The sequence below is a fragment of the Ochotona princeps genome, chromosome 23 (genome assembly GCF_030435755.1).
Source record: "Ochotona princeps isolate mOchPri1 chromosome 23, mOchPri1.hap1, whole genome shotgun sequence".
NCBI lineage: Eukaryota > Metazoa > Chordata > Mammalia > Lagomorpha > Ochotonidae > Ochotona > Ochotona princeps.
This window is the reverse complement of record NC_080854.1, coordinates 34,842,426-34,860,717: the sequence shown is the minus strand read 5'-3', so window position 1 is coordinate 34,860,717 and position 18,292 is coordinate 34,842,426. Positions and strand designations below refer to the sequence as shown.

General features: G+C 52.1%; 2 protein-coding genes across 2 annotated transcripts; one reads left to right on the top strand and one right to left on the bottom strand.

Annotated features, from left to right (window-relative positions):
• Window positions 1-111: 111 nt before the first annotated feature.
• LOC131483086 (carboxymethylenebutenolidase homolog) lies at window positions 112-6,746 on the bottom strand. The gene is made up of 5 exons (XM_058680021.1): window positions 6,479-6,746; window positions 5,579-5,692; window positions 3,063-3,205; window positions 1,207-1,298; window positions 112-480 (listed from the first exon to the last, which is right to left on the bottom strand). The coding sequence occupies exons 1-5, from the start codon at window positions 6,691-6,693 to the stop codon at window positions 301-303; spliced, it is 744 nt and encodes a 247-aa protein (XP_058536004.1). The 5' UTR covers window positions 6,694-6,746; the 3' UTR covers window positions 112-300.
• A 6,045-nt stretch (window positions 6,747-12,791) lies between these two features.
• LOC131483097 (T-complex protein 1 subunit epsilon-like) lies at window positions 12,792-14,490 on the top strand. The gene is made up of 3 exons (XM_058680083.1): window positions 12,792-12,799; window positions 13,209-13,389; window positions 14,282-14,490. The coding sequence occupies exons 2-3, from the start codon at window positions 13,233-13,235 to the stop codon at window positions 14,407-14,409; spliced, it is 285 nt and encodes a 94-aa protein (XP_058536066.1). The 5' UTR covers window positions 12,792-12,799; window positions 13,209-13,232; the 3' UTR covers window positions 14,410-14,490.
• The last annotated feature ends 3,802 nt before the right edge of the window (window positions 14,491-18,292 follow it).

The window sequence follows — 18,292 nt, the reverse complement described above, 5'->3', positions numbered from 1 at the left end:
GATGCGGCCAGTTAGAGGCCAGGCCCCCCTGAGATGCCGCCCGGTCCCTGAACAGCCCCAGGTCTGTGTAACGTCAAGGTATTTACCATCCAGCTTGTTCAGGCACTGAACTATGACCTTACAGCTTTATTTCATGTGCGTGTTACAGTTAAATTGCTTTCATGCGTGAGCATTCCCAACTTTGTGCTTCTGACATAAGAATGGATTTCAGGATCCCTACCTGTATGTTACACAAAGTGAGAATTCAATGATTTCTTGCAAAGCAAATTTCTGCCTGAGGACGACTGGACTCGGTCACCACTACACGTACTTGTTCAGCCACTCGATGAGGTTCCTCCTGGCCTCTTCGATATACGGCTTGTCTTTGGGGGCACAGTCTTCTCTCTTCCGATGCACAAACCCGTGAGTTTGCCCAGGAAACGTCTTAATCTGATACTCGACTTTGCAGTGCTCCTTCAGCTTCTGGGTCAACTGTGCGACCTGGGATGGGAAGATGTCAGGACATGCGACCGTGACCACCCAGGACTGTTCCCGTTCCCCGAGGAGAGACACTCCCGTAGCAGTGCTCTGGGTTATGAGCAAGGCCTAGAAAGCAGCGACTGCTCCACCTTCAACTATATAACTAACACAGATCTGGAAAAAAAGAACAGCTTATTTGGGTGCAAACAATTGAGTCCAGCCATGCAAGAGATCTTTAAAAAGCCGGTGGGGGTGGGAGCAGATCAGCATTTGGCTCAGTGCATTAAGCTGCCATTGGGACAGTATTCCAGAAAGGCACAGGGTTGAGTTCCAGCTGCTCCACTTTTGCTTCGGTTGCTGCTAATTGCCCGGGAAAAGCAGCAGAAAATGGCGCAAGTGTTTGTGCTTCCTGTAGCAATGGGGAGTCTCAGCTGAAGTTCCTGCTTCCTGACCGCAGCCAGCCCACCCCGGCCATTGCAGCTGTTTGGGGAGTGAGCCAACACGTGCGACACCTCTCTGCCTCACTCTGTGTGTCTCATTGATCTCTCCGTCCTTCTCAGTAACTGCTTTTGAAACAAACCTCAACAACAAGAAAAGTGTAGATTGTGTGTAAAGTGTAGATAAGGTGTGGATGATGTAAAAACCACATGCATTTCAAGATCCCTTGCACCACACTAAAGCTCATTGATTCCTTTTCCCACAAGCCTCTTGATGCAGCGCATGCACAGAGAGAGAAACGCCACTTACATGCTCCAGTGGGATGGCAACGTCGTTTTCCGCAAAGATGAACAGCGTGGGGTTCTTGAGATTGTAAATATCTCCAAAATCCTTGACGACACCTGAAAGTGGGTTCAGGGGCAGGAGAGATTGCACTGTGCGCTGTACAAACTGGGTTGGGTTTGTCCAACTATGCACCTAAGGGCTTTCTTTTTCTTTTTCTGATTGTGTATTGTTTCTTGGGATTCCACAGAAAATGCCTCACTGGTGGAATCGGTGTCAGCAGGAGCCTGACCAGCCATCCCCGTATCACCTCGGTCGTGGGGAACTGTTAGCTTCTGAAGCCTGCTGGGTGGACACAGGGGCAGCCTGGGCAACGGGCTATGTCTGCCTTTACGAGGGTGATGATAGCCATATCTTCCAAGTTGCTCTATGTGTCCCCAGTTCTAACGGAAAGGCACAGTACTGTCCGGCATGGAAAGGTGCTCAGATAAGACCCCAGCCTGAAACTGTAGCCCATGACCCAGGGCCTTGCACCTGCTTCTGTAAGACTAGGATGGCATCCTTATCCCAGAACCCAGCATCAGCTCTGCCCAGCCCAGGGGTGTATGTCAACAGCCTGTAGGCGTGCCAGGTCTGTCGGAAATTGCCTAAACACCGCACACACTGCCAACGGGAACAGGGGTACATTCATGCCAACTCCGTTCCAGGCAGGCAGAGCGCCACAGGGAAGATGGCCATGCTCCCTGGGCCACACTGCCCAGGTCAGAGTGGTTCTTGCCCCTGGGCTCCAGTCCTGCACAACACGGGCCAGCAGGTGGCGAGAGTGAGGTGTCCACGCAGGAGCACTTGCTGCGGATTCAGAGTCCAGTTCAAGACCCTTGGGCCCAACAGCATCTGAGTTCATTCCTTTTGTGCTAACAAATGTTAAAGGTCTTTTTTTCCCCTTAAATGCTAAAAGTGAGTGAGGAACCATTGAGGCAGGAGAGCATCGTTAGTGTAACTAGAGGACCACGCTCCCTGGTGTCTTGCCGTGAACACTCTCTGGGGAGATTCCTTGTCATGGATTGAGCACGCGGGCTCTGCCTACCAGCCCGTGCTCGCTCTTCCTGCTCTCATAGCTTTGGTTTGCTTGGTTCCAAATCAATAAACTGGGATCTGCATTTGGAAGCAGGTTGATTGTTTTATTTCTCGCCATCCTGATATGTGTGAGCATGTCTGTGCTTGAGAACTACTCCTATTTGGGAAAAAATTTCATCAGCATTGCTTATTAAAAATATAAGCAATTATTCAACTAACTGATCATCAGGACAGGACAAAACATTATGACCCTCCCCACACTGCCCACCTCCCAGGTCAACAAACGGAGCCTGGGTGCTGGCGCACAGGGAATGAAGCCACCGCTGCAATGTGGGCTCTTCCACTTCCTATCCAGCTCCCTGCTAGTGCACCCTGGGCATGCAGTGGAAGGTGGCTCATGTGCCTGGGCCCCTGCACCCATGAGGGGGACCTGGATATAGCCCTTGGCTCCTTGCTATCGCCTGGCTCAGCCCCGGCCACTGCAGCCACTTGGGGAGAGAATCAGCAGGTGGAAGGCCTTTCTCTCGGTGCATAGCTCTTTCAGTTAGAGAAGTGAATCTTGACAACTAATAACACTCATAACTAAGAAGGCAAAGGAGACACAGGCCGTGGCGGGGCCCAGGCCCTGGTACCTGCGTGGTCGGCCTGCCCTGACTCCTAAAGACAGGCTGTCTGCACGTCGGGGATCCCTGTGGCTCTAGGAGGCAGAGGGGCGTGCTTTTTGTTGCTCAATTTCACCACTGCCACCCACCCACCACAGAGACACATCCCATCTCTGGTGTTGATGACGCACAAGGACAACTTACCATAGACACACACTCCAGCCCTGACGTCTGAGTAGCTTGACATCACATGGTGCACGCCAATGCCACCCCAGCAGAACCCCACGACGCCAATCCTCTGGGCACCGCACTGCTGCTTCAGATACCTCAGCACCGCATCAAACTCTCTACAACAGGAAAAATGAGGAGGCGTGGCTGGCACTGCACATGGCAAGTGAGGCCCCAGCTGGCAGCACCAGCATGCCCGGGCCTACTCACAGCTGCTCCACTTCCCATGCAGCTTGCTGCTAAGGCACCTGGGAAAGCAGCAGAGGATATGGCCCAAGCCCTTGGGACCCTGCACCCACATGGGGGACCCGCAAGAACCTCCTGGCCCCTGGCTTCAGCATGGCCCAGTCCTGACCGTTGTGGCCATTTGCAGGGGAATCAGCAAATAGACGGTTTCTCATTCTCTAACTCTGCCTCTCAATTAACTAAATACATCTTAAAGAAAGAAAACAAGACAAAAGAGGGGAAGGGAAGGGAAGGGAAGGGAAGGGAAGGGAAGGGAAGGGAAGGGAAGGGAAGGAAAGGAAAGGAAAGGAAAGGAAAGGAAAGGAAAGGAAAGGAAAGGAAAGGAAAGGAAAGGAAAGGCAAGGCAAGGCAAGGCAAGGCAAGGCAAGGAAAGGAAAAGAGGAAAGAAGCATCAGAGAGTCAGCAGTTACCCTATGGTCCAGTTACCCTGTGCCCTTGACCACAGGGCTCGCCCAGCAGCTGCTGTCTGCCACTGTCCATAGGGATTCTAGGTTTAGAGCTCTGTTCTCCCCACTTCCCATCCAAAACATACCAAGTACCAAGTCACACAGCTGCCAGGCCAGCCACCAGCATGCTCTTTGCTGAGCCAGGTCTGGCCTGACCTGGGAGCCCCACCTCCACTCTGCTCTTACACAGACAATGGCCACAACCACGACCATCAGGGTCCCGGTACTCACCGGAACTCGATCTCCTCCTGTAACCCCTAGTCAGGACTGCCCGTCCACTCCCGTGCCCTTTTGGGCACATCAGAATCTGGACGGTGCCCAGGCTGTGTAAGCCACAGTGGGACCGAGAAATGCCCTTGGCAGGGAGCTCTTTGGAGCCTGGGACTGGGACGCATTTCCCATTAGAGGCCGCGTGCAGACATGCAGGTCAGCCAGAGAGCTCTGCTCGAACTGATGGGGGCAAATGCTTCATGGCTACAATTTTTCAAAAGTGCAAAGCAATTTTAGGGTTCTTTTTCTCTTGGTGTGCAATCAGACATGATTCCAAACAAATGACTGTGGAGCCAGCGCTATGCTGTAGTACCTACAGCCACCATCTGTAGCACTGACATCCCATATGGGCGCCAGTTCAAGTCCTGGCTGCTCCATTTCTGATCCAGCTCCCTGTTAATGGGCTGGGAAAGCTGCAGAGAAAGCCACAGTAAGTGCCTGGGATCCAGCACCGATGAGAGAGACCCGGATGAAGCTCCAGGCTCAACAGAGCCTTCTGTGCCGTTGCAGACATTTGAAATGAACCATGAGGTGCACTTGATAGGAAGCGCTCTCTGTAACATCATCTCATACAAGTAATCTTTTTTTAAACTACAGTTAAAAAAATAAAGAAAAAAACACATGTGCTTCATCATAATTAAGAAAAGTACAGCATCTCAGTGTGCATGTAGTTATTTTCATGCTGTGTCATGAGCAAGGATTAGGAAATTCTGCCAAACCTAATGCAACCAGCAACACATACTATTGTTTCACTGCTAGACTTTCAGGAACGTTTGGATCCACAAAATAACTCTTCACTGCAGAGAAGGAAAATGAGGACGCCTTCCTGTCAAACTTCCTGAATTGACTTGGACCAACACTGGCATGCTCTGGCTGCCTGAGTCTACAGTCTACTCTTCCAGAAACACCAGGCTCCAGCTCTGGGTGGACTGCCCCTCCTCGCTGGATCTTTGTGCACCGCACCCTGAGTCCCAGAGTCCTGGATGTGGTCCAGGCCTGAGCAGGGCAGAGCATCCTGCATGCATGATGATGGTTCCAACAGACTTCTGAGCTAGTCGTAACCCAACAGACCAACCAGAAGCTTCTGGTTGAGGAGCCGGGCAAGGCTAGAGCTGCCGCAGCCACCACAGGCCGCACCCAGGGTAACAGCTGCCCGGGAGTGGAGCCTACACACAGGAGATTGCAGCCAATTTTCGCCAGGACGCCTTCCAAGCTAAGACCATATCCACCTGACACCACAAACACCACTGTTCTGCGCCTAACCAACACACTCATGACTGCGTACACAGCAAGCACTCAGGGTGCATGATGGCACTCAGGACCTGAGCTGGGCCCCTCTGCAGTGTTCCACGGGCACCTGTCCCGAGAGGAAGGCAGCCAGGCTCCCCCTTGAGAAGGCATGCCTCTGTGGCTCTGGGGCACAGTTGGCCGTGCCCATGCAACATCCCACATGGAGATAGGACGGCAGCTTCCACGTGGGGACCCGGGCCCGCCCATCCCCAGGTGACACCACAGTGGCTGATAACTTACTTATCGATCTTTCTGGCATTTCTGCTTTTCACCCACTCGGCGAAGAAAGGTGTAAAAAAGTCATCAGATGGATTCCATGCTCCTTGGCCCACAAAGAAATCCGGGAGGATGGCTCTGTGGGACACAGGTATGAAGGAGGCTTGGCTTCGGAGCTGCACCTGCATGCGTCTGCTACATGGCAGGCTGCATGTCCCCCAGTACACAACCGAGTGCAGCAGAGGCCAAAGGCCCTGGACCACAACACCTCGGCTCTCACAACTGCAGGTGTAGCAGGCCTGAGAGATGACAAGGCCACTGGCATGGCACTTCCATGATACAGTCCAGCACAGGACGCTCTCGGCCCTGCGCGCCTGGGCCCCTCCTGGTCTACTTCCTGACGGCCCAGGGGCCCTGGCCTTTCCCATTAGTCTCAGGCCAGAGGTTGCACCTGATCATGACCAAGCAACTTTCCCAGACTCCTCCCACACAGCAGCATGGCGCAGCCTGCTGCCAGAGGGTAAGGTCCTAGCAGCTCCTAGCAGAGGGAGGTTAGAGAGAGAGAATGCGCGCCAGTTAGCCAGTCTGTGCTGCCCTTCCATAACAATCTGCCCAGGAGAGCCAGAGCTGGCTCTGCTCCAGCCAGGACCTTCTCCCTGCCATGCCAGGATGAACCCAGCCCTTCGGCAGTAGTGGGCAGAAGAACACTGAAACGTGGACATACGACCTTCCCAGGACCCACACTACCCACTTCGTTTCATATCCCATTTCCCACGTCACCTGCCCATGTCGAACTAAGGATGCAGGTAGCATAAATGAGAACAGAACTGGGTTGGGTCTGATTGCATAGGCTTATCAAAGGGGGAAAAACAGACTTTGGGCATGTATCTGACTTGAGGCAAAGGAAGAGAATTTTATACTTACGTGTATCCATTCCCTGCGATCATATCGGTTATGTATCTGGTATTGGGTAACTCCCAGCCAAAGATGTCCTGAATGACAATCACAGCTTTGCCTGTGTCCACGGGGGGCTTGGTGAGGTAAGCCTTGATGTGCTCCACTTGGACCTCCTGCCCCAATCCACCATACTCTATCCTGTCGCCAATGTCGCACGGACAAGGCTGAGCTTCGTTTGCCATTGCTGCTGCTCAAGTTGGACTGCAACGAGAGAAACACACACGCCAGATTCTGAGTCGTGTGAGTTTTATTTTACATTTTTAAGCTGTTACTGATTCATTTGAAAGGCAGAGCTCCAGAGGAAGAGGGAGAGACACCGAGAGACAAACCTTCCAACCACAGCTTCCCTTCTCAAATGGCCACAGTGGCCAGGGCTGGACCAGGCCAAAGCCAGAAGCATAGAACTCCATGTGGGGCTCTCATGTGGTAGCTGGAGCCTAAGCACTTGGACTATATTCCTCCTGCTCTCCTAGGCACATCACCTGGGAGCTGCAGGGGAAGTGGAGCAGCCAAGACTCAAACCAGCACCCAAATAGATGAGTGTCGCAGGTGGCTATGCTACAACACTGGACCATGTAAGCAAACTATAGCAAGTATTTCATTTGAACCACACTGGGGCATTCACTGTGTAAGAAATCAGACACCATAAGAACAAGCCTAATGAAGACCCATTCCCATTACAAACACTAGAAACGCCACCTAAAATGCAGCTAACGAGCGGCAATTAAGACAGTGGTATAAAATAAAACTAGTGGATTTACAGGCCAAAAGAAGCCCCTGCTGCGGGGGCCAGCATTGGAGCAGAAACTGACATCCAGATGGGTGGTGCTGAAGAGCCTTTGCTGGAGGCTCAGCCAGCCCAGAAACTACAGCCAGGAGGGTAGGCTTTGCTGTGCAGTGAGAATATTAAGACCAGTTAAGAAGACAGATGGAGACAAGTTAAGCATGTGTAAGTGAGGGAGTAAGAACATAGTATGCCCTGTCCAGTCCACCTAGACTGCTGCTCTGATAAAATGCCACACGCTGTGGCCGCATTAACAACACAACATTACCTGCAATTCTGGAGGCTGGAGGTCCAAGTGTTATGTGTCGGAACCTGTGGGTCAGAGATGGTGCCGTCCTCGTCCCCCCTCACAAGTAGGAACCTTATAAAGGCACTCACCTCCCACTAACCCATCAAAGGACGCCACCCTAACAGCATAATGACTTTTAACACCCCACCTCCTTTTATTGCCACCTGCAGGGCTAGGAAGGACTTTAACCTACACTATTGAGAAACTACAAGAAGATTAAAATCTGATTTTTTAGGGTTGTGCAACAGGCACAACCCACTGTAAAAAGAATCAATCAAAGCGATAAACACACACACAATAAACCTGTGTCGTCGATAGATGGGAGCTGCTGGAGCTGACCCTGGCAGTAATGGCCGTCTCTGAGGTGATATTAAAGTGTCATTGATGCTGTCGCTTTAAGAGAAGAGATCTCTATTTATTTTTAAATTTTATTTGTTTTTATTGGAAATCCAGATTCACAGAGAGGAGGAGAGGCACAGAGAAAGATCTTATGACCACTGGTTCACTCTTCAAGTAGCCTCAATGGCCAGAGTAGAGCCAAACTGAAGTTAGGAGCTTCTTCGGGGTCTCCCATGTGGGTGCAGGGTCCCAAGGGTTTGGGTCGTCCTCTACTGCTTTTCCAGGCCCCAAAGTAGGAGCTGGATTGAAGTGGGGCAGTTAAGACATGAATGGCACCCATATGGGGTCCTGACACACGTAAGATGAGGACTTGAGCCACTAGGCTACCGTGCTGGATCTGAGAGTTGTCCTTAAAGAGAAAGATCCCAAAAGCAAGGGAAGAAGAGGGGCTCCTGCCATAGTGTGAGCAAGAGAAGGTGAGGCGCATGCCCAGGTGAAGGGGCCTAGAATGGATAAGAATCTGGATGCATCCACACAGGCCAGCAGCTGGACAGACACACACAGACTGGGTGTGCAGAGCATCGCACAAGAGCAGTCAGAGGTGACAGGCCCTGGAGCATGGGGCATCTCACGAGGCATGGGCAGCACGTGGATAGGAGTGCTGTGGCTTGTGGTGTGGCATGAGGGTCACCAGACGTGTCCTGGGCAATGGGAAGTCTGCCAAGCAGTGAGCTGGACAGCCCAGGCCCAGGGCAGGCAACTGACCTTGCTGTTACTCAGGGACACCAGGAAGAACAGGAAATGCCACTTTCTTGCACACTGTAAGAATGGTGCCTGGAAGTGAAGAGGAACGGACTGCAACATGGTAGGAGTCCTGGAAAGTGGTCAGCCAAGATTCAGCAAGGTCGAAAGGTAGGACATGGCCTCTCACGGTGCCTGGTTTGAACCAGCCTCTGTCCTCAATCCAGTTCCTTGTCCACAGGGACTCTGGAGAGCAGGCCATGTTTCAAGGGCTTGGCTTTCTCCCAGCCATGTGCAAGATGAGATGGAGCTCCTGGATCCTGGCTTTGGACCAGCTCTGCACACTGTTGCAGGCATTACGAATGAATTGGCCAATACAAGATCTCTCTCTCTCTCTCTCTCTCTCTCTCTCTCTCTCTCTCCTTCCTTTCCCTCACTCCCTCCTTTCCTCTTCTAAGAAGAAGAAGAAGAAGAAGAAGAAGAAGAAAGGTGAAGACATCCTACAATCCAGAAATGGATGCATTCTATGTAGAAACTGACAGGTGTCTGTGTGTGCTTGCACACTGTGAAGCAGAAGGATATTCTTGTGCACTGACGGACCAGAAACACTACCACATAAACACAACAGGCCAAATGCTGTCATAGTCATCGCTGGTCGTTAGACTGTGTCCCCCCACAAGTTCACACCCTCTCCCCTGGTTCCTGACTGTGACTTTACTTGGAAACAAAGTCCTTGCAGAAGGTCAGGGAGGCCACGCTGGATTAGCACAGGCCTCCAGGTCTGTGGCTGGACCCAGAAGGACAGGGCTGGTTAGGACCCAGAGATGGTGCCCCAGGAGAGGGCGGCATGAGAGTGAAGGCATGGACTAGAGGACATGTACACCCAAAAGGAAGATCAGAGTGACTGCCAGGACCTCCCAGCATCCATTAGGGAAAGGAGGAATTTCACACTGCAGACTTCCAACAGAACATTGTCCTGCTGATGGGGTGATTTTAGGTTTCTGGGTTCCAAAACCATGAGAGCAGAAATTTCTGCTGTTTTAAGTCACCCAGTGATTGTAGTCTGAGCCATCAGCGATGGGAAATGGCCACATTCATCCAAGAAATGTCACGGGCGGGTCCTCGTCGTCAGGAAGGCCTGGCTTGTGACACACATTCACCCTCAGCTCGTTGGGTGGAGTCCTCGCTCCGCCCCGACACAGCAGGTGAGGCTCGAGTGTTGCGTCCCTAACAGCCACTCGCAGGATCCTGCTCTGAGTTCCTGACTCCCGGCGCGGCCTGGCCTCGCCCCAGTTGCTGAGGTCACTTGGGGACTGAACCAAGAGATGGAGATCTCTGTCTTTATTTTTTAAACAAGTATTCTTAAAAATAATATCACACAGTAGTTCACGGAAAACCTGTACTTATGTTTTTTACCTTGGTAAGTCTCAAAACTGTGCTGTGCACCAAGAAAACTGTTATTTTCAATTTATTTAAATGTATTTTCATCTTACTTGAAAGGCAAGGAATCAGAGAAAGAGACACAGAGAGATCTCCCAGCCAGTGATCACTGCCACACGTCTCCAACAGCCAGGGCCGAGGCAGGCCGCTGCCAGGAGGCTGCACCCAGCCTCTACTGCTCACCTCGGCGTCAGGGCCCACCTGCTTGTGGCATCCTCTGGCCTCCCGGGGTGCACATGAACAGAAAACTGGAATGGAAAGCAGAGTTGGTGCTCAAGCTCAGCACTCCAGCGAGGCACATGGCCGTCCTGGCCAGTGTCTTCCTGCTGCACCAATGTCCACCCACACAACCATTTTTTGATGCTGAGCAGTAAGAACCAACGCAGTATGTATTCCATTGGTAAATACTGTCAGAGATCAATAAGGCAAGGACATGTGCTCGTGCAGAACTGAATTTTTCATCATGGCAGCAGGGCGGCCATCATTTCGCAGGATGACACACCGACATAAAGAAATAGAGGGTTTTTATACTTTTACAAAAGCATAGTGCAAGCGGTGGAAAGCAGGTGTGCACAGTACCGAGCAGTGAGTCTCCACAAGGTCAGAAAAGCCCGCAGCCGGTCCAAGAACAGTATAGATAAGTAGCTCTCCTGCGGGAAGAAAGGATCAGGCAACTTTCCAAGGAATAACAAAACATCAGACCCGGGGTCAGGTCTTCCAAGGCTCCAGGCCCATGCAGAGCTCTTGCATGTACACAGGAGTTCCTCTGCTTTATGTCTCTCCTGGAATGTCTGCCAGGATTTCGCATCAGAGTGCTGCACAGGAACAGTATCACGCACAGGGACTGAAAGCAGTGTTTACTGGGAGGGAGACAGCAACGGATGGAGCCTGCTGGCTTTGACTGCAACAATTACATTTTATGGCCTTGTTAAGCGTTGCCTGCAAGTTCAGAGGACAAAAGCCAGTAAGATCTTTCTGAGTGTGGGTAATGTGAAAATGGATGGCTGTCTCTTATTTCCTGTGCATTATTGAAAGTTCTTACTGTTTTGCAATCAGAAATAAAGTAATTAGATTTTAAGGAGACTTTATGATGGACCATATCAATCAGTGGACGACCTCATCCAGCGAAACTGGCAGTGATTCATAACTGGAGAACTATTAACACCACTTGAGCACATATCTCAGAGCATGCCCCACATCCGGGACTTGGGGTGGGCAGGAAACCGGGTGGGGCTTCTCCCTCAATATCCCCCTTTACCTCAGATACACGATGGAAACAATATTGACATAATAGCATTACCCACTTCCCTATCCCCCTGAACCTTTTTTTTTCTTTTTTTTCTTCTTTTTCCTTTAACTGTAATTAACTATGTAAAGATTGTCAACAACAATACAATAAAATAGATTTTAAAAAAAGATTTTAAGGAGAAAGAAGGTCATGAGTAGCAATTTAGCAAGGAGATCTGATTCCAGTTTTCATGGTTCTTTCGGTATAAACCAAATCATAGACCCAGAAGCAGGCAGAGATTCCAAAGCATTTCTGCACTGACAGCAGTAAACATTAGGCCTGGTAGACTTTAAGGTGGGAGTGATGCTGGGGGTCTCCCAGTGAGGACTTAGGGACCCTAGAAATTCCTGGTCATTCCCAAGCAGCCTATACCCTCAGCTTCTCACTGTGTCCTGCTGATAACTGCTTCTGTGTCTGTGGCCAGGACAGCCCTTTGGACACTCCCTGTAAGGTTATCTACCCTCCCACATGGATGGGCTGTGGCCAGGGAAGCTGGACGCCTTCCCAGACCTGCCCCAGGCACAGCAGCTAGACCTTGCCTGGGTGTTGAAGTCCAAGTTCCCTGCAAGAACGGCCAGCAGAGCTCCTGCGGGAACACTCCCCGGAACCCCTCCTGCTGCACTGAGACCACATTTTCTGCACACACTGTCTTGGATGTCTGCTGCCCCTGACAAATGACACTTTCAATAAAAGGTAATTTTCAAGCAGTGGGCAATAGCCAGACACCTAAGGTGCCTGCAGCCAACAGCAACCTACGTGGGTTCAATTCCCAGCCCTGACTTTTGACTTCATCTTCAGCCAAAAGCAGACTTTGGGGTGAGGTGGTGATGGCCCAGAGCACGCGATCCCTGCCACCAACCAAGGAGAACTGTATTGAGTTCCTGGTTCCTGACTTTAGGGCTGACCAAACAGCAGCCAGGCCCAGGTAGCAGTGACTTCCTGTTAGGGAGTCCAGGACCAGGGTGTCCATCTAGTGAACAGAGCCAAGCAGCGGTCATCTGTGGAAGATGCCGGAGGCACCTGCCGTTCTTTCTGACCAAGGTTTCTCTGTGCTGCTCCAACAGACCTGGGTCAGGAGAACGTCGTGCATTCTGGGGGAAAGTTTCACGTATTTTCTGTTGTCTTTATTGACTCCCGACTGGAGAGTTAACTTCTACCCAATGAACCAACCCACACAGTCACTCCTCAAGCCTCTCCTGGCCAACCATCAGAACTGCTCTTCCACAGCCTAGAAAGCCCAGTACCTGCTCCAGGGCGCCTCTCAATGCAGGCAGGAGCTCTGCTGGTGTTACTTCCTCTGCTGTGTCAACAATAAATGACTACTTCCTTGCACGTGCTCAGTTCTCATGTGGGACAGCGATGTGGTCACAAGGGGGAGGCGCCGCGGAGATCGCATGCGCTCTGGCAGTGAGCCAGAGGAGGCAATGTCGGCTGGACGCTCTGAGGGCAGCGATGCGGGAGGCCGCGGGGCAGGCACCCTGGCCCAGCATTCCCGTTCCTCACCCACACCCATTGCTCAGCTCAGGCGTTTCCAGTGTCTCTGCCCTTGACAGGAATGTTCAGGCTCCACAGTCTTTCATGCTGCAAATTCACTGTTTTGCTGCCGTAGCTCAGAGTGTGAAGAGTCGCTTTGCTGGGACAAGCCTCCTTAATTCTGCAGCGACATGGTCAATTCATGATCAACTGAAAGTAGACAAGAGAGCCTGTCCCAAAACTCTTCAATGGCTTTGCAGAGTGTGTGTCCTGGTGGCAGACACTGCCAGCCTGCTCTGTCTCTGCCATGCCAAGTGTGCCTAATGACCGTGTGCCCCTGCAGTGTCCGACCCTGGAGCAGTATGCCATGCGGGCCTTCGCCGACGCCCTGGAGGTCATCCCCATGGCGCTTGCCGAGAACAGCGGCATGAACCCCATCCAGACCATGTCCGAGGTGCGAGCCCGACAAGTGAAGGAGATGAACCCCGCTCTGGGGATCGACTGCCTGCACAGGGGCACCAATGGTGAGGAGAAAGCCGCCAGGTCCAGGGTCGGGGGCCACCTTGGGGAGGGGCCATGCAGAGGGACACACAGGGAAGGACCCACTCCCGGAAGTCCCTCCAAAGAACCTGGTCACCTCCCCGCACCACGGCAGTGGCCAACACATTTCAGCCTGCGTTCCTGAGGGCCAGCCAGGTTCACACCGCAGCAGGGGCTGCTTGGCTCTCACTGAACATGTCCACTGTGTTCTGTGCAGTGTGCGATGCACGCCGTGGCACTGTCGGCTTTCTCAGTGTTCACATCATTTCCATCTTCACGTCCTGAACTCTGGGTTTCATCTGATTACCTCAAGCGGTCTTATTAAGTCTGCTGATCCTGCGAGACGGCATAAAACCCATCCCAGTGGTAGTGGCCGATGCATAACGCTGCTCTGCTTCCCAAAGATGGACACGTTTTGGAAATACTGGCCGTCTTGCTTTCTGTGGAAATGTTTCTGTGCGTTCTGGCAACCACATGAAACCTCCCTAAAGTGAACTTTCGGTTATAATGTGTTACGTGGTGAGCAAAGAGTCTTCAGAAAGCCGACAGAAAATGGGATTGTAAAGCTCAGTGCAGTTTCCTAAGACCCCTCGTGTCCTGTGGGCAACAGGGGGCTTGGTAAGTGCTGAGCCCACAGGGGTTCCAACACGAAGCGGAGCAAAGGCATGGCAGCCTGAGCCTGTGGGAACAGGGCTGTCCTTCGTTTACACTGCTTGGAGCACGCCGAGTCCTGGCCGCAGAGGGGGACAGGTGTGTGTCCTCGGGAGCCTGAGTGTGTTCTGTTTGTGGTTCCATAAGCCAGAGCTGCTGACTGATAGTCCACAGATGACCTGCTGCTTGCTAGGTTGGGATAATCGCTTCACTTGTGTTTTTCAGATATGAAGCAACAACATGTCATAGAAACTTTGATTGGCAAAAAGCAACAGTTCTCCCTGGCAACCCAGATGGTGAGAATGATTTTAAAGATTGATGACATCCGTAAGCCTGGAGAATCTGAAGAATAGAGCTGAGAGTCTGATGGGTCACGAAGACCCCCGAGTGATTGAACACATCTGGTTATTTATTGACCCAACACCCATGTGGGATCCAGGCACTTACAGGCAGAGGATTAGCCAGTTGAACCATGGCAGCAGCCCACTGACACATATTTCCACTACAAAATGAGGGGGTGTCTCGGGTGTGTGAGTGGTTACACTTCAACAGTGTTCTATGTTGATACTGACACAATGGGGCTCTTTCCGTCTCTGCTCTGGCTGGCCGCGGCCCCATCTTGGACACCTGCGTGCACTTCATGTGCAAGATCAGAACCAGCCGGAGCCGGCCACCAGCCAATGGTTAGGAGGCCAAGTAGGAGTCGGGCTTCTTCCAGAGGGACAGATTGGAGGAAGTCACAGTGACTAGAGCGCACATAGTCTTGGGGCCAGTGGCCCTGGCAGGTGGTGGCACAGCCCTGCCATGGGCTGGTTCTCAGGATGGTTCCTGGCCTGCCTCAGCCTTCCCTCCCAGTGTACCACTGGGATCTCCCATCAGCCCTGGCATCCTGGTCCCTGTCCTGGGTGTGGTTCTAAAGTTCCCTTGAATGCCTCAGGAGGAGAGCACCTTCCAGCGGGCCGTGGTCACATCCCTGAGAATTAGGCAGTGGTGGCTGTGGGGACACGGGCGGGCCTAAGTGACAGGTTCATGGAAATGAGCCTGAGCACTTAGCAGCCCACATTGTGGTGTGTTTTCTAGCCAACGGGTGTGTGGAGTGCATTGTAACTGCCATGCACTTGAGGGTACAAGAACTACGCAGTTTGAGTGTTGAAAACCCAGTACGTGCTGAGCGGCCACCTCCTACCCACCCATCACAAAACAGACTGCAGTAAAGGTCACTGCAGACGACCTCGCTCCTCTCCCCACGTGCAGCACAAGACGCGCTGTACTTGACCTCAGGTCACATTCCCGTGTGTGTGAGGGACCAGCATTGCTGGACTTCCAAGTGCAGTGTGCAGTTAGCTGGACAAGCGTCAGGAGACTGGTCTCGGAGACCGGGTCTCTAGAACACTCCCTTCTCTGGCACTTACCCATTCGATGAGTCAGACAGATCTCTGTCCCTGGTTCGTACCCAATGGTCTTGATGGCCAGGGCAGAAACCTGCACTTCATCCTGGTGGCAGGCACTGAAGCACACAGTCAGTACTTTCCCATGTGCTGGTGGGAGTGGAACATGCTGGACTGAGCCAGTGCGCATGTGAGAGCAGGCATCTTGGGGGTCAGCAGCCTGATGTGCCAAGCCACAATGCCAGCCGCCCTCTCTGCCCTTGGAGGAGCAGCTTCCCTACAGGGTGGCAGCTTGCAGTCAAGAGAGTAAGTGTTGGTGAGATGGGTTGGTCACTCAGGCGCTGGCAAAGCAGGTGCTACATGCATGCAGCCTACAGAATGGTGACTCTTGAAGACTCAGAAAGGAGGACACTAAAGACAGATGGCTAATGAGCAAAGGTGTGAGCAATTTATATACATGTCCTTAAAACCCCTTCGGGTCCTGGGTCTTATCAGGAACCCAACAGTTAATGGTGTCTTCCTCAACTGGATGTTTGCGCCTTCCTCACGGCCTGTGTTGGAGGTGGCATTGCCATGGTCAATTTTATGAAAACGAAGTTGACTTGTTTTTAACTGTGTATTTGTGAACATATAAACTATTGGACAAAAGGGAGACCACTGATGTGCTGTGTACTAGATGTCAATAGGGAATCTTGGGCAACACACACCGTGCCACTGGCAGCGCTTATGTAAGACCCAGGCCAACCCCAGAAGGGAGGTCAGAGCTGAGAGAGAGAGAGCCACCCGGCTCACCACAGGATCCTGAAAGACACCCCAAACCCTTTGTCCTTTGCTCCATTCCTGTCTGCCCACTGGACTGGACCAGCAAGGCCAGCCATACAGCACTGGCACTGGGAGGCAGCCGCAGTGGGCGTCGCAGGTGCGGCCCTGGCTTCAGGCTAAGCGTTCACGGGGTGAGGCTCCTTTCCCTGGATGACACGCAAAAGCATCCTTGCCCTGCTGCAGTGGCTGACAGCCTCGGGTTGCCTGGACACCCAGGGCTTTGTCACCTCTGACAGTTGCCAGGTGTGTGGGTCCTCCTACAACCCACTCCAGGTGTAGCTACGTGCCGCCTGCTGATTCACCCGCATGGACCTTGCCTGCGTGGTGCGGTGGCTCCTGGAACAACTTCTCGCTTGCTGCCCACACATAGGGTGATGATGCTGGTCCCTAAGCTCCCTCCTGCCCTGGCCGTACTCCCCCAGGTCTGCCTCTGCAGCACGGCTTGTGTCTGGCCTCACCCTGGCTCCTTGCCCAGCCAGGATTCTCCTGCAGAGTGGCTGGCTCGGCAGGGAGAAGCTGGGCGCGGGTCAGGCAAGAGCCACAGGGGCATCTGCCAGTGCACTAGGTGTCCCACTGAAAAGCCCCACAGCCAAATCCCCTGGCAAGCTGTATGCCCAGTCTATTCACCACTGGCCACTCGTGGGAGTCAGACTCCCAAATGGAGCAAAGTCACGAGACATGGGCAGAGTGTACACAGGACCCAGGGAGGCACATACATTTGCTCCATGTCACCCATCACCTCACTCAGTCTTGACCCTGGGGCCCCAAGATGCCAGTGTCACATGGCTAGCAGACAGTGGGGTGCACCTCATCTGTTTTTTTCTATTTGAAATAGAAAAAAAGTCTAAAAACTCTTTCTGGTCCCAGTGTGATAGTGTAGCGGTTAAGGTCCTCACCTTGAACACGCAAGGATCCCATATGGGCGCTGGTTCTAATCCCGGCAGCTCTGCTTCCCATCCAGCTCCCTGCTCGTGGCCTGGGAAAGCAGTCGAGGACGACCCAAAGCCTTGGGACCCTGCACCCGCGTGGGAGACCCCGAAGATGCTCCTGGCTTCGGATTGGCTCAGCTCCAGCCGTTTGGACGCTTGGGGAGTGAATCATGGGACTGAAGATCTTCCTCTCTGTCTCTTCTCCTCTCAGTAAGTATATCCTCTTTTCCAATAAAAATAAATAAATCTTTAAAAAAAAAACTATTTATAATTTGCTTTGTGTGCTGTAAGGTTTTACTGAATTTCAAGAAACCAAAGTATTTCATGTTCACCAAAACATTTGGGGGTTAGGGAGAATGGGCGGCATCTTGACCTAGTGACTAAAGTTTTTGCCTTGCATCTGCCTGGGACAGCAATTGAGGGCAGTTCAAAGCCTTGGGACCCTGCACCCGCATGTGAGACCTGGAAGAAGCACCTGGTTCCTAGGTTCGGATTGGCTCAGTTCTGGACATTGTGATTAGTTGTGGAGTGAACCAGTGGACAGAAAATCTTTTCTTGGTATTGCTTTTCCTTATATATTTTACTTTCCAATAAAAATAAACAAATGCTTAAAACAATTTTTTCTGTGGAAGGTTAAGGGCATGATGCAGCAGCCCAGTGGTACTGTCCTCAGCTTGCATGCACTGTGATCTCATTTGGGCTCCTGTTCGTGTCCTGGCAGCTCCACTTCCCATCCAGCTCCCTGCTTGTGGCCTGGGAAAGTAGTTGAGGATGGCCGAAAGCCTTGGGACCCTGCAGCTGCATAGGAGACCCGGAAGAAGCTCCGGGCTACTGGCGTCAGCTCAGCTCAGCTCTGGACATTGCAGCCAATGGGAGGTCAGTCAGTGGACGGAAGATCTTTCTCCTTGTATCTACTTCTCTCTGTATATCTTACATTCGAATAAAAAAAAATAAATCTTTAAAAAAATTTTTGTGGGGCCTTGGCTCAATGACTAAAATCCTTGCCATGTGCACGCCAGTATCCCATATGGCTTTCAGTTCATGTCCTGGCTGTCCCACTTATATCCTGCACCCTATTTGTGGTCTATGAGAGCAAC